The following is a 25,040-nucleotide window of genomic DNA, read 5'->3' as shown; positions in this document are numbered from 1 at the left end:
CATCATATACAACAATTAACTTGAAATAGATCACAGACATTAGTTTTAGAATTAAAACTAGTTTTATAGAAAACACAGGAGTATATTTTTGTGAACTGGGATTTGACAATGCTTTCTTAGAGATGATAGCAAAGTACAAGTAACCAAAGAAAAAAGGTGAGAAGTTGGACTTCCTCAAAATCAAAGTTTTGTGCTTCAAAAGATGCTGTCAAGAAAGTAAAAAGAGGGGCACTTGGGTCTCTCAGTGAAGTGTCCAACTCTTGATATGGGCTCAGGTCGTGATCTTGCAGTTGTGGGATCGAGCCCTGTGTGGGGCTCCACTCAGCATGCAGCCTGCTTGGGATTCATTCTCTCTCTCTCTCTCTGTCCTCCCCTGCTCGTGTGCACTTTCTCTCTCTCTCAAAATTAAACATTAAAAAAAGAGAAAGAGGACCCTTTATGATAATGGAATTGCAGTTAGAAAACATAAGGAACTCCTACAGCTCCATCAATGACAAGCTGATCGAAAATGGACGAAAGATCTGAGTAGACGTTTCTTCACAGAATTTATAGATTGTCAATAAGCACATGAAAAGATACTCAACATCATCAGTCATCAGGGAAACACAAATCAAAACCACAATGAGATAACGCCTCACACCCACTAGGGTGGCTGCCATTAAAAAGACTGATAATAACAAGTGTTAATGAAAATGTGGAGCAGTGTCCTACGTTGCTAGTGGGAATATAAAATGGTGCCACCACTTTGGAAAAGAGCCTGGCAGTTCCTCAAACAGTTACACAGAGTTACCACACGATCGAGCAGTTCTCCCGGAGAAATGAAAACATACGTCCACACAAAAACTAATATTCGTAGCAACATTATTCATAATAGATAAAACGTGGAAACAGTCCAAATGTCCATCAAGCGATCAATGGGGAAATATAATGTGGTATATCTGTAAATGGAATATTATTTGGCAATAAAAAGTAGTGAAATACTGATGCTACAACATGGATGAGACCTGAAAACATTATTCTAAGTAAAAAGTCACAAAGGAATCCGCTGTATGATTCCATGTATATGAAATGTCTAGCACATGCAAATCTACAGAGACAAACAACAGTTTAATGGTTGGCTAGAGCAGGGAGGGAGGGGAACAGGCCAATTTGAGAGTGACAGCTAAAGGGCACAGGACTTCTGTTTGAGGTGATGACAAGGTTCTAAAATCATAATGCTTACACAACTTTGACTATACTAAAAAGTACTGAATCACACACTTTAAGGGGGACGATTCTGTGGTTGTCATCTCAACGACACTCTGTGCATCCATTTAGTACTGTGATTTTCTACAGGTCTTCCGTCCCCTACTCACAGCAGAACTGAGTGCAACAACATATGTTTAAATCAAGCGCCTACGATTTTAAGAGTCAACAATAAAATCTAAATAAACATATGTGGAACAAATGACCAGGGTATGAGTCAAAACAAGGATTTCACTTGTATTTTCAAATAGAAGCCTAAGGGACGCATGATTTATCTGCCACCAATGGAAGTCTTTTGTAATAAGTTTTGCACCTGTTACTTTCTTCAAGTTTGGCCACCATGGCCCTCATCCAGGGCTGTCTAATGCCACGTCTCCTTACTTTGGTCACTTTGTTTAAATGTTCTCCTGCTTCCAGCTTTTCTCCCTTACGTTATTCTTTCTCAAACGTCTTTATGGGCAGAAAATGATGAAAAAAGATAAAATCAAGCAACCATGAAGGCAGAGAGGAAATAAATAAAGGAAACATCCAACTTATGCAACACAAAACACCATTTTAGGCAGGCAAATCTGCCGTCTATTCGCATGATCAATAGCTGGCAAAAAGTGGTTGGAATCCAAAGTGCCCAACAAGACAAGATTTATTATATACTTACAAAAATTAGTTTAGCTTTTAGCCTAATGCCCAAGCACTGCAGACACTGAATCTAATTTACTATTTATTGGAATACTAACTTGTTGACAGCACATTTTATGTGCCTTTACTTATTTCATCATGAAATATAAACACTCAGGAAAGTAATTTGATTTTATCTTTTTGTACTTAAAGCCATCTAACTTGCTTTAAAATATTCCTAGGAAAGCTAATTTATCATGATTATAATGTGCTGAATTGGTCTGAAAACAAAAAGCCAGCAAATAAAGGCCCTAACAAATTTGGCCACTCGAATCAGACATAACCATTTAAATACCAAGACTGCCCAGCAAACACAAAGCAGCCTGTAAGAAACCAAACATAACCTTATGATTTACCAGAAAAAAGGTCAAATTGGCATTTACCATGGCTTCACACTATCATTTCTTCAGAAACAGCCTTTGAGTTGAAATATTTTCCAAAATAGGTTCCTTCTCGATTTTCCCATGCTATCATATGACGCTACCTGAATGCAAGACAAAAGTGTAACTACAGAGACAGTACGGCCGATTTTGGTTTCGAATAGACACAGTACTGAAATGAAGGCTGTTTCTCAAAGTTATTATAATGGGAGGCTACCTGTTCATGCCAATGATTCTGCCACTGCCCAGGGCATTTCCTCTGCAGGAATTATCTTATTTTGTATTGAAAAAACCTCTTGTCACTCTATTGTTAGATTTGTTTTTATTAAAAATGGTATTTTCCCAGCCTTACTGGCCTTTACATTGTAAGACATGGCTTTGAAAAGGCCTTAAGCTCTTTCAAAAAAATCAGACCTATTCTTAAAGGGATTAAAATCTGCCACCACTAAAAATATTCAAAAGAACACACAGCAGGTCAGAAAGTTTTGAACAAGGGCAACGTTATGGTCATATGGACATAACTTCCAAGGTCAATACAGCACTCGTTTGATTTTGATTTAGTTGTGTCTTGTTACTAGAATGTTCACCTTGCAGGAGAATGTAAACAGGGAGGAGTCTTAAACCTCAGACTAGGTTCGCCAGAAACTGGGGAGGTACGGTTTACAGGTATGGTAATTCTCGCCCTGGTTAGAATGACTTCCCTAAGATGCATAGGATATAAGAAAAACAACCCTCTTCAGCTCCACATCATCCACGGCCACCCTTTTACTAGAACTATAGCAAATCTTGACTTTAGGTTACCTCGCAATTATTCTCTTGGTCATGACATATAGGACAAAGATATATGGGGACATGACTAAGATGGGACTTTTCTGGGAAAGTCAAGTGCTAAATCAAGTCCAGGGAGGACTGGCTGAGACAAGTGGTCATACACAATCACCAGAAGGCTCCAAGAGTATGACGTAGGGTGATGCCTCAGCCAAAGACTCATGAGGATGACGAACTGCTCATACCTGAGGCCTCTATGTCTTGGAGATTTAGCCTCTGGACAGCCCTAACAATTATGATGTGATAGTGAAGAAAACTAAACCATGGAGTAAGGCAGCACCTTGGACTTTTCAGGCCTAATAAACGTGGAGGCAGAGGGAAGGGAGCAGTTGTTGTTGGAGGCAGAAAAAAGAACCACAAGCTAGAAGCCAGTGTCCATGGAGTAGAAGCTGGAGAAGCCCACTCCATGAAGGAACAGCAGCTAGGCAGCAACCAGGGACTGGCTTCCTTTGGTGGCAGGTCCACAGAGCAGGTGCCCGAGTGAAAGACCCAAAGTTGGCTCTGTTCTCGTCGCTGGGATTTCAGCAAGCACCGCATCGGAGTGCACCTGTGCCTGTCTTGCTACTCCGACTCCCTGCATTACCTTCATCCTTGCTCCTAATCTATTCACGACATGGCGGGCAGAGGGAGCTTTTTAGAATGCAGATCTGATCACCAGAACTAAGATTTCCTCCTACTCTACCAGATACTACACAGAGTAACTTATTTACTCCTTAAACTTATGAGACAGACAAGAATACTGTCTCTCTTCTGTAAATGAAAAAGCTGAGGCAGAGAGAAGTAACCTGTGCAAAGCCCCGGAGGTCGCAAGTATGGAGGTGGGATTTGAACCTGGGCTGTTTACTTTATGTACTTCCCATGCTTCCTATCAGCCTGAAGATCGGATCTAGAATCCCTGACTTGCTCTATGAGATCCTCCATGATCTAGTCCCTACCCAACTCCCTACCCTCATTTCCTATCACGTTCCCCCCTCACTGTTCATGTTCTAGCTACGTATATGCCCTTCACACGTGTTTGTACAAGTGTATAAATATATATTGAAATGTACACATATATTTACATAGATGTTTATATTTACATACCTGTACCTAGCCATACACATTTTTGTGAACATGTGAACATAAGAGGCTTTTTGGTGCAATGATTGAAGAGCATGGACACTGGGGCCAAACTGCCTTGGGTCAAATCTGACTCTGCGGTTTACTAGCTATGAGAGCTCTAGCAGTTATTTACTTCTGTATTTCTAAGCGTCCCCAGGCAATAAAATGGAGAAGATGGAATTTACCGGCTAGGCTCACAGCAATGATTAAACACGTTAAAGTACACACAGCACTCAGGGTAAGTGCCTGGTAGGCAGTGAGTACAGCATAATGTTCAAGTTCTTTTCCAAACTTGCCTATGCAAATATGTTTTTCCTGCCTGAACTTTTCTTTTCAACGTGGGCATCTGCATCTACCCATCCTTCAGGATTCAGCTTAGACATCAGTTCCTCAGCCGTCCTGAGGCCTCAAAGTTTGAGGAAGCCTCCCACTGCGCACGCCCAGAGCACCCTGTGTTCCCTTTGCAGGCAGCATCACTCTGGTCACCACCGTTCACGACTCCACGAAGGCAGGGACTAGGTTCGTTTCCAATACTGTGGTATCTGCTGCACCCACAACTCTGCCTCGTGCAGAGCAAGAGCTCAGTCAATGTCTGTGAATAAATACATGAGGCCCATGGGACCAATGACCTAAATCTGCCCTGAGGACTTGAGGGTGAGACATTATTGAGGAAGTCTGGACTTGAAGGTTAAATGTACAGGAGGCTGTTCTTCGGAGAAGAGGGACTTCTAGATAGAAGCTCCCCAAAGACAGAAATGTGACAGCCTGTCCGTAAAGAGATGATGAGGTCACAGCATAATTAACTGTGGGAGCCAAAAGAAAATACAGATCAAGTAGAAGAAACAAGAAAACTGAGCTGAAGTTACTTTTTCGATGGTTTACAACTAATTATTGACAAATCAGATCTCTTAAATAAGAGTGCTCTTTCTACGGCGCAGTCTTGTTAAAAGGTCTCCTCTCTCTACTATAAGAAATAAAAAATGAGGAGAGGAAGAAATAGGTGCCTTGTGTTAAGAATCTGAGAAAGGCTTCACGGTGATTGTACCCAACTGGGACACGTAAATGTCACCTGCAAATGAGGATCTCTCATTCTGCTTACTGGAGGACTAATCTTGGGTGATTTTCAGCGTTGGGGTAATCAGCCAGCCACAATTTAGCAGAATTAAATGTTCAGCAAAGTATATAGCTCCTCCAGTAAATTCTGGAGCTCCCCACAGTGCCACTGCTCTATATTTAGGAGAAATATTAGGCAGAAGATTGTCTGTGCACACCAGGTAAAGGAGGAACAAGAATACTGTCTTGGGAGGTCAGGCAGGAGAATTCCAGAAGAGCCGCTCCGTGCTGCAGAAATGGTGAGCCAACACTTACAATCACACTAGAACAATGAAGGTCAATTATGACATACTGCTTTCCTTCTCTTTCTCATCTCTATTAATCTTCCTTCCCTCTTGTAACCAATGGGCTCATGGATGGGAGAAAGATGATGTCACACACTTATAATACTTCTACGGAATATCAAGTTGGTAAGACCTGTCCAGGCACTGATGGGCAGAACTGAAATGTGAAGTGAGCTAGACAAATTAAAGTGCTTGCCTGCGTGAAACAACCTGTGATTCCATAAGAGGATATACATTTCACTTAAGCACGCATTTGATTAACAGGAAATGGAAAAGTCCATCGGTTGACAATGTGGAGAAAAAACCAAGGGCATCACAACACAGCCTGTCAATTATGAAGCCAATGATGTATTCTGGCAACTCAGGAGGCAAAGGCATTTTGAGATTTGTGAGCAGGCAGACGGCTGCAAGGAAAAAAATCAGCATAGAGCAGGAGGCTGGGCTCGACAGAGCAGGAGGGCTGTGGCGGAGGAAGAGTGGGTGGGGGCAACCGCGGATGGACCCTCAGTGTGAGACCAAGCGATTGTTCAACTTGGTAATCGTTAGCAAGGTGAAGGTAGTGTAAGACACATGGACTTTCACTCAACCTACAACTCGGATACATACAGACAGCGCAGCTTCTTAATTCTAAGACCAGTTTGTGCCTCCTGTCCAAGTCTCCACCCTCTGGCTAGCACGAGACCGTGAACTTTCAGTTTTACCCAATTTAAACCTTAGTGTAAACTGATGTTCTCCAGGACTCTGTTAGGTGCTTATTCTCTCTTGGATCAAAATGCCGAGTTTCTCAAACGACATGGCTTCCCTGTTCCCCTGCTTCTTTTCCCTAAGATGATATCCAGGTGACCTCATATCCTGAAGGGAAAACATGAGAGTGCTTGGGTGTGGCCCCCAGGTGATGCCCACTGGCTGCTGGCATCAGTCACCCAGGGACTGGTCTTTCCCTCTCAGCTGGGTCAGAGCCTCGTGTTGCTCTCCAGCCAAGCCAGGCCAGCTTCCCCTGCTGTGGATGAGCTGCCCCAAGCCATGGGCCCATGCTCCGTCCAGTTTCTTCACCACGGCCTTTTGTGCGGCCACCTCTTCCGGTCGTGGAGACTAGCACTGGCTCTTAACTCAGAATATACGACACACGATAACTGAGAGCAGCCTGGGAAAGTTAAGCCTAGTCGTCACTTGCTGCCACGGGCATGATGTGGCCAAGCCCAGGTCTGTTTGCAGGGTTGGGGTGGGGTCGGGGAAGGGTGGTTACTGTCTGGCCATCTCTTTCCAGAGTCCCAAGTAGAGAGCACAGGCAAGGTGCCCTTAGTGCTACCTATTTTCCCACTCATTTTCACTTATCTAACCCATGGCCCCTTCTCTGAAGCAGAACTCAGAGGAAGGAAAGGAAAGGTATACGTGCTGACTCTGCCTTTCTCTCTCCTTCTATCACTTTCCAGGAGGCTACAGGGGGAGGGTTCTGGTTCTGCCTTATGGACAAACTCGGCCCTTTTCTCTACACTTTAGACCTCCAGGCTCAGAGTCCTACAGTACTGGTCGATGTGCTAAAGGATTAAACGAATTTACCAAAATCTTCTCTCAAGCCAACAGCCTGACCTTTAAGGTTCTGGTCTTTCTTGTATGCGGCACAGTATTTCCTAACCATTCTTCCCGTTTGTATTCCTTCTGTACCAGACATTGAGCACCCCTCAGACAGATAGATGCCTCTGGTCAGAAGTCTCCTGCTGTACTTAGAAAGGCAAAAGAAAATGCACATAAATCATTTCATTACACCGGGTTCTTAATCAGGAGAGGAGACTTAAAAAGGCGAGAGGCAGTAACAAATGAACATTGGCGGAGTGCCTTCCACGTGCCAGGGGCTTCGTGTCATCTCGTGCCTTCGCAAAACAATCTGGGAAGATAAACACTACCCCCCATTCATTTTACAGAACGGTCAACTAATGTCAAAAAAATCAAGCAATTTGTTCAGACTCACAGAACTGGTAATTTGCAGACCCAGCATTTGAATCCTAGTCTTTCTAACAGAAAAATTCATGCTGTTTCTACTACACTCCATAAATGACATAATTCACTGTATTTCACTGAATCCAAAACATCAGGAGTTGTAGGCTGCTCCAATACTGTATGTTCCACTAAAAACAGAAATGCACTGCCAATTACATCAGGATGTGCTATTTGTAAGATGAATTCTGATTTCTGAGAAGTAAAAATGTGAAAAAAAAACCATCTTACAATGAATTAAATCTGATAAATACTGTTTAAGGAAGATGATCTGAGCAGCTGTGGACAGTCTGGACCAGAAGACAAAATGTCCAGTGCTGGGAGAGAATTGGAAAATGCCATAGTCATTCAGCATCTAAGAAACAGAAGGCTGAATAAAGACAGAGCCTTGTGAAATGGGAAGAAAAAGGTGAATTTCTAAGAAATGCTGTGGCAGGTGAATCAACAAGAATAGGGGCAGTTTGTAGATTATAAAAGGTGAAGAATGTGCTGGAAGCTAAGATCTTGAAGTTTTGAAGACTAGAAAACAATAGCAATTGAGAAACTGGACAAAAGGAGAGGGATGGCTTCCATTTCACATATATTAACATTCCAAAAATAGAGACTTATCTTCATGTAACTCTGGAGGGAAGAGAGCCAGATATGAGGACATGGGGATCACTCAGAGGCACCAGCTTAGGGGGAAGACAGCACTCTTACTGGGGGTCTAAGGATTAAAAACACCCGGGGTGTACTGGATGTTAAAGGTGAAGAAAAGGAACAGGTTTATGAACATTGGGGAATAAGATGAAGTGAGATAAATACTAGATGCCACTGAAGAAGCTGGCTATCAGTTTTTTTTCTTTTTTTAATTTTATTTTTGACAAGCATGCACACAAGTGGGGAAGGGGCAGAGAGAGAGGGGAACAGAGAATCTGAAGCAGGCTCTGTGCTGACAACAGAGACCCCGAGGCAGGGCTTGAACTCGTAAACAGTGAGATCCTGGCCTGAGCCTAAGTCGGATGCTTAACTGACCGAGCCACCCAGGAGAGAAGATATTCTTCAGGAATGATACCGAGTTGAGTGGCTGGACTCACACGAAAATCACTTTCAAAATGGAGGTGTCCTAAGTGCCCATGAGTCAAGCACTCCCTTTAGAGGTTCCTGCCCTAACCTGGCTTACTCCTAGTTCAGAGTAACAGTGGGTGCTGGGCGGGGCAGATTTATATATTCTTAGTGCATACTCCAAGAATGAATGAATGAATATCTTAGTTTAAATGAAAAGATTAAGGAAACAGAGAAAAAAGCCTGACCAACAGGCATATATATATAAGAGAGAGAGAGAGAGAGAGAGAGAGAGAGAGAGTGTTTTAAGGCCTTGTGTAAAACATAACTGTATATTCTACCAATTTAATAAATATTTAACTCAACAGCCTACTATGTGCCAGACACAGGACTCATCACTGGGATAAGATGAGTAAGACAATTCCAATCCTGAGAACTTGCAGACCTTAGAGACAGGTGATGAAAACTTGACCTCACCAGATGTCTCGTTCTCTCCGTCGCTCATTCTAGTCCATGCCGTGATCATTTCTTAACTTGCACTGTTCTCCTGCTTCTACCTTTTCCTGCACCCCATTCCAGTCTCCTCACAGAGCTTGAGTGACTCTCTTACATGTCTTTTTTTTTTTTTTTAACATTAATTCATTTTTAAGAAATAGAGAGAGACAGAGAATGAGAAGGGGAGGGGCAGAGAGAGAGGGAGGGACAGAATTTGAAGCAAGCTCCAGGCTCTGAGCTGTCAGCACAGAGCCAAACGTGGGTCTCGAACGCATGAACCGTGAGATCATGAACTGAGCCAAAGTCGGACGCTTAACCACCTGAGCCACCCAGGCGCCCCTTGAATGACTCTCTTAAATGTAAATCCTATAACGTCCTCCTTTCCCTTCTTAACCGTACAAAGTCCTTAATCTTGGCCCACAAGGTCCCATATGATCTGAACCTGATGTCCTCTCCCACAAGGGTCCTCAGACCCTTTTCCTTGTTGCCTATGCCTGGAATTCTCCTACCAAGGCATCTGTAAGACTTGCTCCTTCATTTTCTACAGACCTCTGTCCAAAGGTCTTATTAAGGAGTCCTTCTCTGACTACCTGGCATTCCCTAACCCCCTTATCCTGTCTTACTTTTCTTAAAAGCATTTACTCAAGAAAATGCATCCATAACCACTGGGATATATTGTTTATTGTCTGCCACCCCCAACAATACTGGAAGCTCCACAAGAAGAGGGTCTGATTGGTTTGTTTTTGTGTTCCCAGCACTTGGCTGGCATGTGTTCATTGGTTAACAAACACTTCTTGAACAAACTGGATGCACTGTTGAGTTATGCCTAGGATTATAGGGGAGCCAAGAGGAGGGTACATGGCATATCCCAGGAGGGGCCAGAGGATCAGAGAAAACTTCCTTAAGCAAGTAATGCTGGACTTAGACTTCATTCATTCATATGCTCAGAAAGGCATTCACTTGTTCAACACATTCCTACAGAGTTTTACTATGTGTCAGGCACTGTTCTAGAACTCGGAGGGGAGCTGTCAAGAAGGCAGAGAAGTCCTTATTCTTGTGAAACTTACAATCTAGTGGGAGAGAGATAATAAGCAAGCCAATATGTGAAAAAAGGCAAATATCCAGTGTTGAGACATGCTATGCAAATAACTAAAATAGGGTGACGTAAAAGAAGTCTCCTAGGTGCTCACTTTAGACTGGGTCGCTAGGGAAGTATCTCTAGGAAGTGGCATTTTTGTGGAGACCTGGAGAATAATAAGGAAACTCCCACGTGAAGATGAGGGGGGTGAACATGCTTACAGAGAAAGTGCAGCCAGGGCAAAACCCTGAAACGGGAACAGGCTTGAAGTATTCAAGGAACCACACGGAGGACACATAGCTACTGGGCGGTGGTGAGGAGAGGGGCATGACTTAAGATCTATAGGCATAGTCTTAAGAATGAGTAGGACTTAGGGGCACCTGGGGGCTCCGTCGGTTAAGTGTCCGACTCTGTCTCCGGTCTGATCTCACCGTTTGAGACCCGCATCGGGCTCTGTGCTGACAGCTCACAGCTTGGCGCTCACTTCAGATTTTGTGTCTCCCTCTCTCTCTCTGCCCCTCCCCCACTCGCACTCTGTGTCTCCCTCTCTCAAAAATAAATATACATTAAACATTTTTTAATGTATATAACTGAATAAGTAGGACTTATTCAGGGAGGGAAGCAGGCTGCAGAGCACTGCAGGTGGAAAGGACAGCATAAACAAAGGCAAGGAAGCATAAAACAGATCGGTGCATATTTAAGTAAACCTAGGAAATTCACTTCTTCTGGGTTCAATGCACAGCCAATGATGAAATCCAGAGTAATATATAGAGAAGTTGTTTTTGTTTGTTTGTTTTCTTCACGAATCTTCCAGCATCATATTTTGTTGCACTTGAGGGAAGAAAACCATCTCACTAGAAAACATATCCTTAGGGAGATCTATAAACAACTTACTAGAAGAGACTATACTAAGAAGTATATTTTTAGAAGATTCAGGTATTATATATTTGAATTCCTGCTAAGCTCAGAAGGTGGGAAGCAAATGCGAACTAGCAAACTTTCGTTCCAAACACAGCCTCAGACACAGAAGTGGTCACCACCCCCGTGTTTCAGACACCGGACTAAAGGAGTCACAGTGGAAAGCCGGGCTTCAGTTCCAGCTCTTTTTTGCCCAGTGTGGTTTCCACTGCTTCCTGGCATCTCAAAGACTCGTTCAATGCACCTGACTCGTTCAATGATCCTTGCTGTCAATTTATTCTATGGACCCTGCCTTCTACAGTTTTCCTTTGGCTTTATTTCTCTTTTCCTGGGACTACTTATAATTTAGAAAAATATATTTTTCTTCGTTTTCCTCTCAGCTAATCTTAATACCATGTTGTATGCAGGCTGGTCTGTAGCTCAACAACTCCCTCCCTCTACTAAAAAAAAAAAAAAAAATAATGCAAATCCAAACAAACTCAAATATGGGATTAACGTGCTTGGCCACATCTTTTTCTCTATAGTAACTGAGTCCCCAAGGAGTGTCTAAGTCTTTGGGAATCTTGACAGATCAGAATTTTTTGTAACAGTTGAGATCCTGTTATCAGTAGAACCAGATTCCCCAGGGAAGGCAGTGCTGAATTCACAACAAGGGATTTAATTTAGGCTCACAATTTATCTAGCAATTCGTGACTTGTGAGTAACTGTTCAATATGTGTGTCATAATGGCCTGTTGCTGACTTACAGTATGCACAGAGAATGGAGTCATTTTGAGACCAACTAATTTATCCATCAGATGAGAAAGCATCATTAAGTGTACCAAGATAAAATATTCAGGAGGAAATAAATGAAGGGTGAAGTTTTCTTCCACTAACAAAGATGCATTTTGCACTCTTATACCACAAACCTCTGGTACATTTTATTCCTCACTTAACAGTGGAAACATGTAGTTAAGATAGCACTGGAGAAATAAGATGTCCATTGTAAATGAGGTTGAAAAATTATCTGTTGCAGGAGGCATTTACTTTTTAAATTTCTGGATATTCAAGATACGCCCAATGTTTTCTAATACTTTTTATTAGGTGGCAAAATCCGTGGTATCTATAAATGCCAGGGTGTTCATGAACTTTAGCAATGACATGAAGAGTTACTGTCTCTTGAAAGGTTGATGTAATTTTTTTTTTTTAAATGGCAAATCCCTGAAATAGGAAAAAGGACATTCTACAATGTGAACAACAACTAAAAGGCAAGATAGAAGGCAAGGACTGGCCAGTTGCTCAAAACAAAACAAAACTGAACAAAGAAAACAACCACCTGTGAGAAAGCTGGTCCCAATTTTTAGATGTAAAACCTTTCCAGAGACCACAGCCTAAGACAGGTACTCAGCAACCTTCACCTTTTTGAAAATAGAGGAGATTGCCAAGAGGCAAATAAACATGGTTACAGGGAAAAGGTGAGCCAATACCAGGCAGGGTCCAACAAACAGCATAAAAGTGCAAAGCATCAAAAATAACTAAATATTTTATTTCCATTTTCCACTGTTCTTTTTACCCATGCTTAAAGAAGTAAAATTTTGGGGGGGCGCTTAAAACTTGGTTTGTAACACCGAAGCTGTGACAATAAATAAACACAAACATTATTTAGCTAACATTATTAAAAATGAAATTAATGTCAGAGTTACCTGAAATTCTAATCCATAGTTTTCTCTGCAGAATTCTCTCAATTTAGGATACACATTTTCTCTTAGTGCCTGTCTTTCTGCTCCTGTGTCTGTGGTAGAAAAACAAACACATAGAGAGGGAGTTATGTCCACACATATGTATTTCTGGAAAAACAAGGTAAACTTACAATTAATATTAACATTAATATAACCAGATTGGGTGCCAACTGTGAAATGATGGGATATCTGACAAGCTGGGGAGCCCTGTTCCTAATAGGGGATGGGGAGTAGTGACCCCTCTTCCAGACACGCACAGGAAGCCTGAGGAATGGATGGGAGTCTCACTGGTCAGTTCCGTGTATGTGACAGGGCTGGGAATTCATATTTGAGCCTTTATGCCCACGCGGACCCTCACATGAATCTCTTAAATAGCCAGATGTGCTGTCTTTGGAAGAGACAGAAGAAAAAATCATAGGGCTATTGGCTATGACGTGTTTTAGCCCCATTAAGTGTAAAAGTTACAAAATCACTCACACACACACATTAATTTAGTTACCAATTTCCAAAAACATTCAATCTCTATCATCATGCCGATAGTACTTAGAACTAATTAGACTTTTACAAAATTCAGTACGGCATCCATGCAATCAACGCAACAGTGAGGAGGGACAAATTGTGGGAGCCAACATCCAAATTTGGTAGATTCCACTGGCCAATGGTTTAGCAGAGTAACGCCTGCCACCCTGGGCACAGGGACTGCCTGTTTATCAGAGAGGGGAATTGTGTCACATGTTCCACACCACGTAAAAACTTCAAAATCATGTTACAATTTACGTCATTAAAAAAAAAAAACATACAAGAAGAAACAGAGAACTTGAAACCGGAAGAACCACAGAATATGTATGTATTTAATGTCAAGTGTTTTGCACAGAAAGGGCTTTCCAAAGCCACCTGTGCTGGGTGATTATCTGCATCGATGATGACGCTGTAAAATGCTTACAGCAAAGACAGGCTGTTCCCTGCCCAACTAACTTCAGTGAAAGAGGAGAACAGAGATTTTAAAAATTAGGTTAATGTCTTATCTCATAAAAATTACCATTTGCCAAATGTACCTCAATCCCAGCCATAACTACAAAACATTTGCATACTGCATTTATAACTAAGAGCCAGTTTAAAAGACTTGCCTTATTATTCTCAAGTTCATCTGTCCATGCAAATTCAACCATATGACGTGCTGACCTACTCTACTTTCCTACTATTCTCAAGACTATTTTGAGATGTAAATAACCAATCTCAAGAGTCTGAAATGCAGCTGGAGGCTGACAAAGTGACAGAAACCCGTATTTACAGGGAAACCAGAAACTCAATACAAGCCTTCTAAATCACCATATGGTCCAAATGGTCAGAGTCTTTTCTAACCGTAGATCCAGCATGGACCCTCAGTTTAAAGGGAAAGCTGGAGGACCGAGTGGTACATTTGAGCAGTGCCCTCGGGCTGTTAAGGCACTAGTGGAGGCAGTATGCTAAGCTTTTACAGGGTTTATATCATCTCAGGATCAGAGCCCCATCCCCTTCACCCCATTTTAAGGGCTGAAAACACTAACTTTGCAGTAAAGCTGATTAATATTCAACCAATCTCTCTAAAAGGCTGTACATGTTTAAAACACAAGTAACAAAAGTCACTTTAAAAATAAACAAATATTGGGGTGCCTGGGTGGCTCAGTCAGTTGAGTGTCCAACTCTTGGTTTCAGCTCAGATTATGATCTCATGGTTTATGGGATCAAGTCCTGTGCTCTGCACTGACAGTGTGGAGCCTGCTTGGGATTCTCTCCTCCTCTCTTTCTGCCCTTCCCCTACTAGTGCGCACATGTGCACGTGGTCTCTCTCTCTCAAAATAAACAAACATTTAAAAATTAACATTAAAATTAACTACTACCAGATGTGGAAGCTGGAAATAACATGCATAATATGATTATATTATTACATAATTAAGTAAACAAGGGCTATTAAGGCATACTAACGTAGTATCAAAATAACATGAGAAACTATGAAATGATGGAAGGAGCAGAAATTATTTCTTTAATATGTTATTGTAACTCATTACTAGGTACAGCCATCTGAACGTGCCATATTATGAGGATAAGACAGAAATATAGTCTCTAATCTCTAATATTTACCAAATGCTTACTGTAGTCGTGTATTAAGTATTTCTATGTGTATTTTCTTAGTCCCTCTGACAACAACTCTCTGAAATGGGTAAAATTATTATTCCATTTTTTTTACAAGAGGAAAGTGAAATACAGAGAAGTTAAGAGACTTGCCTGAGTCATATGACCACTAAGTTAGAGAAGCTGGATTTGAATCTAGAGAGCCGTATGCTATATAGTTCACTCTAACCAGAGGAAATATGCAACGGTGCAAAGAAACAATCTTTGAAAATGACACATAGACTAACTTCATAGAATGGTTAAGGAATGCTGAACTCACCTCTCATCTGGACTCTGCCTCTCTGTTCTCATTCTTGCCCCCTTCAAACCATTCTCCACAGAGAAGCCAGACTCCTCTTTTACAAATGCCAATCAGATCACAGAAAGCCCTCCAGGGGCTCTGCAAGGCACTGGGAATGACATCCATGCCTCTTACCTTGAATGTTCTCCCTCCCCCAAAGGGATCTCTTACCACTACTGGATTACACGCCTACTCACGGCCTTCACGCTAGCTGTGACTTCCTCCTGTAATGGTTAGTCCTGTGATCATCTCAAGGCATCTCCTGTCATTCAAGTGTCAGTTTTACAGCCACCTCCTCAGAGAGGCCTCTTTGAGCCCTCCATCTACGAACCACTCTCTGTCACATCACCTCTCAAGTCTTTTGCACATTACTCATCACTTTACTGTTGCTATTCAGTTACTGTTTGTCTCTCCTACTGCAATGTGAGCTCAAAGAGTCAGAACCCTTCTGCTGTCTCGTTTACTGCGACATCGCCAGTGATCAGAGTTGTGCTCGATTAAGAAATGAGTGAATGAAAAAAAAAAAACCCACACATGCACCAGTGACCAAAATGAGCTGACAGGCAATGCTTCCTTGTAATTACCTCCGGAAACAGAAGGGCTTCCTACATCACAATTTGTCACTGGATGGACCCAGAATCAAGACTAGGGGAAATTCTGGGAAATAAACGATGTGGCTTATAAAGTTGGTTTCATGAGGTAAGTGAATGGGCTGAAATACTGGTTTCTTTTTTGGTTTCTGTGTTTCTGGCAGAATGCTAATACATTTTACCAAGTCATGTTGACCTTTCCTAAAAATAGGAAGAAAACATATGCACATATCTCACAGACATTTTGTGTTACTTATGTTACAAAAAAGTCTCAGATTTTCCTATATTTGTATTAATAGGTGATGAATGGCTCTGGAAATGGAAAAGTAATTAAGACAGAATGGATTAGTTATAATGGGTGGCAGATAAGCTGGCTTAATTATATTAAAAAACCTAATTCATACTAACAGCAAATCCGGATGGTTGGCAATTAAAAAAACATTAGAATGTCATAAACAGGAAAAATTAAGTTACAAAATGTCACACATAAAAAGAGACCTCTTTAAAAAGTGTAGGTCAAACACAAGGTATGTCATCATTTACTCTTTCTACATAGTCACTGCATCCATTTGTATCTGCCCAGCTCCTTAGCTCTTTGAAAAGATACATTAACACTTGGGCAGCACTACTAGGATTTTAAGAAGTTGTTTTCTACAATTCCTCAATGATCTCAGAGTTAATGATCGTTTTTAATGCCGTGTCTGAGTTACCCACAGGAAAAGCCTTAGTTGAGGGAGTATTATTAATCAATACCATGTATCCCACTTCATGAGGGATTTAGATTAATGCCAAATTTCTATCAAAAATAAAAGTGCCAAGGGCCGCGCCCTGGGTGGCTCAGTCGGTCGAGCGTCCGACTTCAGCTCAGGTCATGATCTCACAGCTCGTGAGTTCGACCCTGCACCGGGCTTTGCAGTGACAGCAAGGAGCCTGCCTCGGATTCTCTGTCTCCCTGTCTCCCTGCCCCTCCCCAACTCGTTCTCTGTCTCTCAAAAATAAACATTAAAAAGAAAGAAATAAAAATGCCAACACGACCATGTTGCACTGGGACTTCTTACTGTCCCTGCCTCACCCAAACTTAAGGCCAGGGGCATTTGATTAAGTCGCTTCCATCCAGGCAGCTCAGAAAATTCATTTAGGATCCAGCCCACACCCTCTGCTACAACTGTTGTTCCAGCCCAGCCTCCCAGATTTCTGTACATCTGCTCTTGCCTGGGTTCTCTTTCTTCCCCTGGCCTGTCAGCCAGTGATTCCTCTGGACACCCTACCTGGCTTCTGTGTTTTTGTTTGGGTTGATTTCTTGTCTGATGGCTTCCAGAGGTTGGCTCCTCTCTACACCCTCCAAGCCCTCTGTGCCCAACCAGCCACGCTTACCCTTATACGTATCACCAAATCCTGTCAATTTGATCACAAACATCTTTTGAATCTGGCCACTCTCTAGTTTTGTACTCACCATCTCTCAACCCGAAGGGTCCCCAAGTCTCCTATTTGACTGACCTGTTATCTGTCCCTCCTCATTGCAGTCTTATACTCCAGAGAACAGACGGAGAGAAATCCAAGACAAAAGAAAAGCAATAACTAGTTTGATCAATGCAGGTCTTGGCTGGAATCTGGTGGCCCAGAAGATAAAGGCTGTAAAGTTCAGTAGACGTAAATGTGTTTTCTAGCTAAGTTCCATGTTCTACTGCTCTCTACCATGGACCCTCCTGGGTCCATTTTCAGCTATTACTTGAACCCAACCCTTGTCCTTAATACATACTGCTTTCCATGCTCAGAATTCTTTATCCTTGCATCCCCTTTGCCTGGCAGACTTTGACCTTTCTTAGGCCCAATCAAAGGTAGTATACTTAGTGATTTCTTACTACTCAGAGGCTGGCATGCTCTGTCTAGCTCATCCCACAGCACTGTGCTCTCTCCTATGTATCATCGTATACTATGTTTTAATTTTTAATTTGTCTCCCCTAATAGACTTGTGAGTTCATGACATGCTGGGACTTTCTCATTCACCTCTGCAATGTGGAAATTAAAGCAGACCCCAGTACACAGTCAATAAGTGAATGGGCAAATAGATGCTATCTACAATGAAAACATTGATTAATCCCAACTAAAGAATGTGTCTCCACAAAGCTAACACAAATCAAAAGGCAATATCGTTTTCAAGTAATTCACCAAAGACCAAAGGCATAAAGCAAACTGGGAAATGACTTTCACGAAAAACCACTCAACTCTGGGTGAGAACAGTGAGAATCTATGGGACTGTCCCATTCCTCTTTAACTGCCACACCCCTTCCCATGTCAGAGAAGGTCAAGCTGTGAGTATCAACAACTTCATTGCCAGAGAGCGCTTGCTTGATCTGGAGCGGAGCATGGGAACGCTCCACGGCCATCCGTGTTGTTGGCAGCAGCCGTGGTCTCAGAGGTAGAGAGACCTCTGTGGCTCAGCCAACCTATAGTTTCACCCAAATGTAAAAAGGAGACCAAGGAAATGAACAGTCATGGAAGGCCTTGTTAAGTTCTCTGCAAATTCCTAGCTGATGGGAAGGCTACCCACAAACACAAGAGAGACTGAAAGCTACCCCCGTGTTTGTGGCTGACTTTGAGCCTGTGTACATAGGCAGTGTAAACATAAGCCTGGGTGGAAAGTAAAAGTTGGGATAGACTTAAACACTGGCTAAGCTTTGCATGTGTTCCCCAGCCCACACAAACTGGCAGAGAACAGAAGCCCTACTGGCTTGAGGCATTTGAGAAGAAACTCTTGAAGTCATTGACAGACATTAAGCTACAGGGAAAAGTGGGTGATCCCTGGGAAGTCAGGCATATCTTCATCATCACCACCATCACCATCAAATAACTGGGCAGAGACAGCAGCAGCCTGCACTGTGGGGAACCGATGCCACGGATTTAGTCCAGGCAAGTAACTAAACAGACAAACAAAAAATGCCAACAAATTAAAAAACACCACTCAGAAGTAAAAATCAGAATCCAGATTTGTTACAGTGTATTACCCAAAACGTCTACTTTTTAACAAAAAATCTTGAGGTATATAAAGAAACAGAAAAATGTGACACCTATTCAGGATAAAAAAGTAGTCAACAGAAATGAGCTGTGGGTGGTTCCTATGTGAGATTTAGAGAACAAAGACTGCAAAACAGCTATTAAAGATGTATTCAGAGAACTTCAGGTCACCATGTTTAAGGAAGAAAGAAAAATAAACAAGTTCCCAGAAACCTGTGGGCAGCATCTGCTGGAGTGGTACATAGTTGTAAAGGGAGTCCCAGAAGGACAGGAGTAAGAGAAAGGAGGAAGATAATTTTGAAGAAATAATTGTGCAAATGTCCCAAATTTAATGGAAAACAGTAATCTACACATCCGTGAAGTTCAAAGAACCCAAATGTGTAATGACTAAGAGATCCACAGTTAGACACCTAGTCAAACAGTTGAAACCAAAGATAAAGAGCAAATCTTGAAAACAGCAAGCAAAAAATGACTCATCACACTAAGGGAAACAATACAATAAGGGCTGACTTCTCATGAGAAGGCATGGAAACCAGAAGGCAATGGAATGACATACTCAAATAATGGGGGAAAAAGGTCAACCAAGAGTTCCATATCTAATAAAACTATGTATAAAGAAAAAAAGACCCGGAGGACATGATGTTAATGAAATAAGACACAGAAAATGATTCCACTTACAGGTAGAATCTAAAATAGTCAAACTCACAGCAGCAGAGAATAGAATGATCGGTGCCAGGGGCTGAAGGGAGACATGGGAAGGGGTTGGTCAAAGGGTGTAAAGTTGCATTTAGGCAAGATGAAAAAGTGGATCTAATATATAGAGAGAAATGTGAATATAGTTAACAATACTGTATTTTAGGCTTTAAATTTGCCAAGATCCTAAGCATGATCACCAAAAAAAAAAAAAAAAAAAAAAAAAAAAGGAAAAAAAGGCTATGTGAAGTGATGAATATATTAATTGGCTTGATTGTGATTAATTCACAGTGTGTGTCAAAACATCAAGTTGTACATCTTAAATATTTACAACTTATTTTTGTCAATTGTACCTCCATAAACTTGAGAAAAGAAAGTGAAATAAGAACATTAACAAATTTAAACAGATTGAGAAACGCTGCGGCTAGCAGATCTGCATTAAGAATTTACAAAAGAGGGGCAGCCAAGTGGCTCAGTCGGTTAAGTGTCCAACTTCGGCTCAGGTCACGATCATGCAGTTTGTCAGCTCAAGCCCCGTATCAGGCTCTGTGCTGACAGCTCAGAGCCTGGAGCCTGCTTCAGATTCTATGTTTCTCTCTCTGTCCCTCCCCTGCTTGCACTTTCTCTCTCTCTCAAATAAGTAAACATTAAAAATTTAAAAATATTAATTTAATATTAAAAATATTAAAAATAAAGAAAATCCTCCAAACTGAAAAGAAATGGCATCAGACGTTAACAAATCCATACAAAGAATGAAAAGCACTGTGAAAAGGTAAATAAGCATGTAAAAAAAAGATTACATAATTATGTATTTTTTTTTCTGTATTCCTTTATATACTTTTTACAAATTTTTAATCATTTTATCTTCTTTTTAAAAAAATTTTTTTAACGTTTATTTATTTTTGAGGCAGGGAGAGACAAAGCATGAATGTGGGAGGGTCAGAGAGAGAGGGAGACACAGAATCCGAAGCAAGCTCCAGGCTCTGAGCTGTCAGCACAGAGCCCGACGCGGGGCTCGAACTCACGGACCGCGAGATCATGACCTGAGCCAAAGTCGGACGCTTAACCGACTGAGCCACCCAGGCGCCCGTCGTTTTATCTTCTTTAATCACGATAAGTGTACTCTTTAATCCCTATCCCCCATTTCCCCCATCCTCCCATCCATCTCCCCCTGGTAAACATTGGTTTGTTCTTCACAGTTAAGAGTCTGTTTCTTGGTTTGTCTCTCTTTCCTTTGTTTTGTTTCTTAAATTCTACACATGAGTGAGATCATATGGTACATGTCTTTCTCTGACTGACTTATTTTGCTTAGCATTATATTCTTTAGCTCCATCCATATTGTTGCAAATGGCAAGATTTCATTCTTTTTTGTGGATGAACAATATTCCATTGTGAATATATATCACAGTTCCTTTATCCATTCATCAATCAATGAACATTTGGGCTGCTTCCATAGTTCGGCCATTGTAAAAAATGCAGCAATACCAATAGGAGTGCATGTATCCCTCTGAATTAGTGTTTTTGTATATTTTGGGTAAATACTCGGTGATGTGATTACCGGATTGTAAAGTAGTTCTGTTAATTTTTAAAGGAACTTCCATACTGTTTTCCAGAACGGCTGCATCAGTTTGCATTCCCACCAATGGTGCAAGAGGATTCCTTTTTCTCCACGTCATTGCCAACACTTGTTGTTTCCTGTGTTTTTGATTTTAGCCATTCTGAAGGATGTGAGGTAGTATCTTATTGTGGTTTTGATTTGTATTTCCCTGATGATGAGTGATGTTGAACATCTTTTCATGTGTCTGTTGGCCATGTGGATGTCTTCTTTGGATAAATATCTGTTCATGTCTTATGACCATTTAAATGGAATTATTTTTTTTTTTGGGTATTGAGTTGTAACAGCTCTTTATATATTTTGGAAACAAACTCTTTATCTGATATGTCATTTGCAAATATCTTCTATTTAGTTGGTTACCTCTTTTACATGCTTCTTGAAAAAAAAGACTGTAACACTGCACTGTTCAGTTTTAACAAACATACATATATATATAACACATGCCAATAGTAACACAAAACAGGGAGGAGAAAATGGAGCTATAGTGGCACAAAGTATGTTTTACCAGAATTAAGTTAGTATTCACCTAAAGTGTAATAAGTTAAGATAGATTTTATAATCCCTAGAGCATTAAAAAAGTAAATAAAAACAATATAACAAAGGAATTAAAATGACACACTAAAAGGGGCGCCTGTAGCTCAGTTGGTTAAGCATCAAACTCTTGATTTCGGTTCAGGATATGACTCCTGGCTGGTGAGACCGAGCCCTGCGTTGGGCTCTACACTGACAGCATGGAGCCTGCTTGCGATTCTCTCTCTTCCTCTCTTTCTGTCCCTCCCCTATGTGCTCTCGCTCAAAATAAGTAAATTTAAAAAAAATAAAAAGATACACTCAAATATTTTACAAAGAAGAGTGTAGAGTGGGAACAGATGAAGAAGAATGACACGAGTTATGTAGAAAACAAATAGCAAAAGGAGAAATAAACCCAAACGCATCAATGATTACTTTAAGTAAGAATAAACGCTCAGATGGAAAAAGACTGTCAGTCTCCTGGATATGGATATTATCTATGGATAATGAAACCATATTCAATTATATGCTATCTACAAGTGACACACTAGGTTTAAAAACACCAATAGGTTGAGGGACACCTGGGCGGCTCAGTTGGTTAAATGCCCAACTCTTGATTTCAGCTCAGATCATGACCTCACAATTCATGGGATCAAGCCCTGTGTCAGGCTCCAGCTTAGCCTGGAGCCTGCTTAAGATTCTCTCTCTCTTTCTCCCTCTGCCCCTCTCCCCTGATCACTTCCTCTCTCTCTTTCAAAATAAATAAGAATTTTTTTAAAAGAAAAAAAACACAAGAAGTTGAAAGTAGAAGGATAGAAAAAAATAACACGAAAACAGTAACCAAAAGCAGACTGAATATATAAAATCAGACAAGACAGATTTTAAGAAACAATACTAGAGAAAAAAAAGAGCCATGATATAACAATTATAAACAGAGATGAAAAATATATAAAGCAAAAATTGACAGAAGTAGAAAGAGAAATAGACATTTCAACAACAGCTAATGATTTCTATGGTCCATTCTTAATAACGGATAAAACTACAAAACAGAAAATCAACAAGGATACAGAAGATTTCAACAACACTATCAAACAACTTGACCTAATTGACATTTGTAGAACTATCCCCCCCAAAAGACAGCAAAACACATTTTTTCTAGTGCTCTGATAGGTCATATGCTAAACCACAAACAAGTCTTGTAAATTTAACAGTACTAAAATTGTAACAAATATGATCTACTATAATAGAATAAAAAATCAATAACAAAGATTTTTGGGAAACTCTCAGGTTTTTTTTTTTTAAGTTTATTTATTTATTCTGAGAGAGAGGTGGGGTTTAGGGGTAGAGAGAGAGGAAAGAGAGAATCTCAAGCAGGCTCTGTGCTGTCAGCACTGAGCCTGATGTGGGGTTTGATGTGGGGCTTGATCTTAGAGATCATGACCTGAGCCAAAACTGAGTCAGATGCTTAATGGAGTGAGCCACACAGGCACCCCTGGAAACCTCCAGATATTTGGAAATTGAACAACACACTTCTAAAATACTCATGTACCAAAGATCAATGCAACAAGAGAAACAAATGTTTTGAAGTGAATAAAAACACATGTTAAAAGCCATGAAATGTAGTGGTGAGAAAGAAATCTCTATCTTTAAATACCTATAACAAAAATGAAAGGTCTCAAATCAATAACTCAAAAGTCCACCTTCCCAGAAAAAGAAGAGCAAACTCAACCCAAATCAAAGAATAGGGGAAAAAATTAAGCATGAAAATCAATGAAATAGAAATCAGGAAAACAAAACACCCCCCCCTCCCCACCAGAGAATCAGTAAAGTCAAAAGCTGGTTCTTTAAAAGATCAGTAATATTTATGAACTTTTGGCTAGGTTGACTAAGACAAAAAAAAACAAATGATCAAAATAGGAATGAAGGAGAAACCATATGGCATACTGACACTACGGAACTTTTAAAAATCGTCTCATGAAGAAAATCACCATTCTGGAGTGTTTAAATGGTAAATTATATCAATAAAGAAGAAATAATCCTTTACAAACACTTTCAGAAAACAGAGGAAGGAAAATAGTTTTCAATTCCTTTTTTAAGTCTGCTGTATTATCCTAAACCCAAAGCCAAAGATATCGAAAGGAAAAAAACACAAAACAAAAATTACAGACTAATATAACCCTCATGAACATAAATGCAAAAATCCTTTTCAAAATACTAGCAACCTTAGTTCAGCAACCTATATATCATGTCCAACGGGGGTTTGTTACAAGAAGGAGAGGTTAGTTTTAATATCTGAAAATCATTAATGGAACATGCCATTACATTACACGAGGACATGACCATATGATCACTCCACAGATGCAGAAAAAAAAAAAATCATTTGACAAAATTGAATACCCATTCAGGACAAAAACTTGGCTACAGGAACAGAGAGGAATCTTCCTCATTCTGGTAAAGGGCATCTGCACAAAACTCTACAGCTAGCACCACGCTTCATGGTGTAAAAACTGAATGGCTTCTACCTGTGATCAGGAACACTTCCTTGTCACATCTATTCAGCATTTTACTGGTTCCAGTCAGTGCAGTGAAAAACAATAAAAAATAAAAAATAAAATAATAATAAAAAAGAAAGGCAATAACATTGGAAATAAACAAATATAACCATTTTTATTCTCAAATGACCAGATCTTCTATATGGAAAGTCAGGAATCCAGAGGAAAAATTTCAGTAACTGATAAACGAGTTCAGCAAAGTTGCTGGATATTCCATATGAAATCAATCATATTTTTTTATACTCACCCCAATCCATAAATGAAATATAAAAACTGCACTTACAGTAGCATTAAAATAACAAAACACTGAAAAATAAATATAACAAAAGAAATGCAAGACATATCGCGTTTATAAACTATAAAACCTTGCTGAGAGAAAGATCTAAATAGACATTTCATCTTCAAGAGTTGGAAGACTCAAAATTGTCAGAATGACAATCCTTACCAAATACTGGCCTGAGATTCTCTAAAATCATCTACAGATCCTACACAATCCCTATCAAAATCCCAGCACATTTTGCAACTATTTTTCGAGTACCATCATTAACATGAAATAAAAGGTACACCTTAGTCGATCTTGCCCATTACCTGCTCTGGAAGGTACACCAACAGAGAGGTATCAGAGAGGACAGTGGACAGACTGAGTGTGGTTCTGGAGCCAAACTTCCTAGGTCTGAATTCCAGCTCCTTCATGCACCAGCTGTATGATCTCTGCCGAATTACTAAATCTTTCTGGGTTT

The 25,040-nt window shown here is 40.6% G+C and overlaps 1 protein-coding gene across 1 annotated transcript in view; it reads right to left on the bottom strand.

Moving 5' to 3' along the window:
• NWD2 (NACHT and WD repeat domain containing 2) overlaps window positions 1-25,040 on the bottom strand; it is a 185,696-nt gene that overhangs the window by 95,013 nt on the left and 65,643 nt on the right. The window contains exon 2 of the mRNA XM_060655267.3: window positions 12,838-12,926. Coding sequence (XP_060511250.1) covers window positions 12,838-12,926 — 89 coding nt within the window. The remainder of the gene's footprint in view (window positions 1-12,837; window positions 12,927-25,040) is intronic.

Source organism: Panthera onca, chromosome B1 (assembly GCF_046562875.1).
Source record: "Panthera onca isolate mPanOnc1 chromosome B1, mPanOnc1 haplotype 2, whole genome shotgun sequence".
NCBI lineage: Eukaryota > Metazoa > Chordata > Mammalia > Carnivora > Felidae > Panthera > Panthera onca.
Note: the sequence above shows the minus strand (reverse complement) of the source record. Positions and strands in the feature narration are given on the sequence as shown.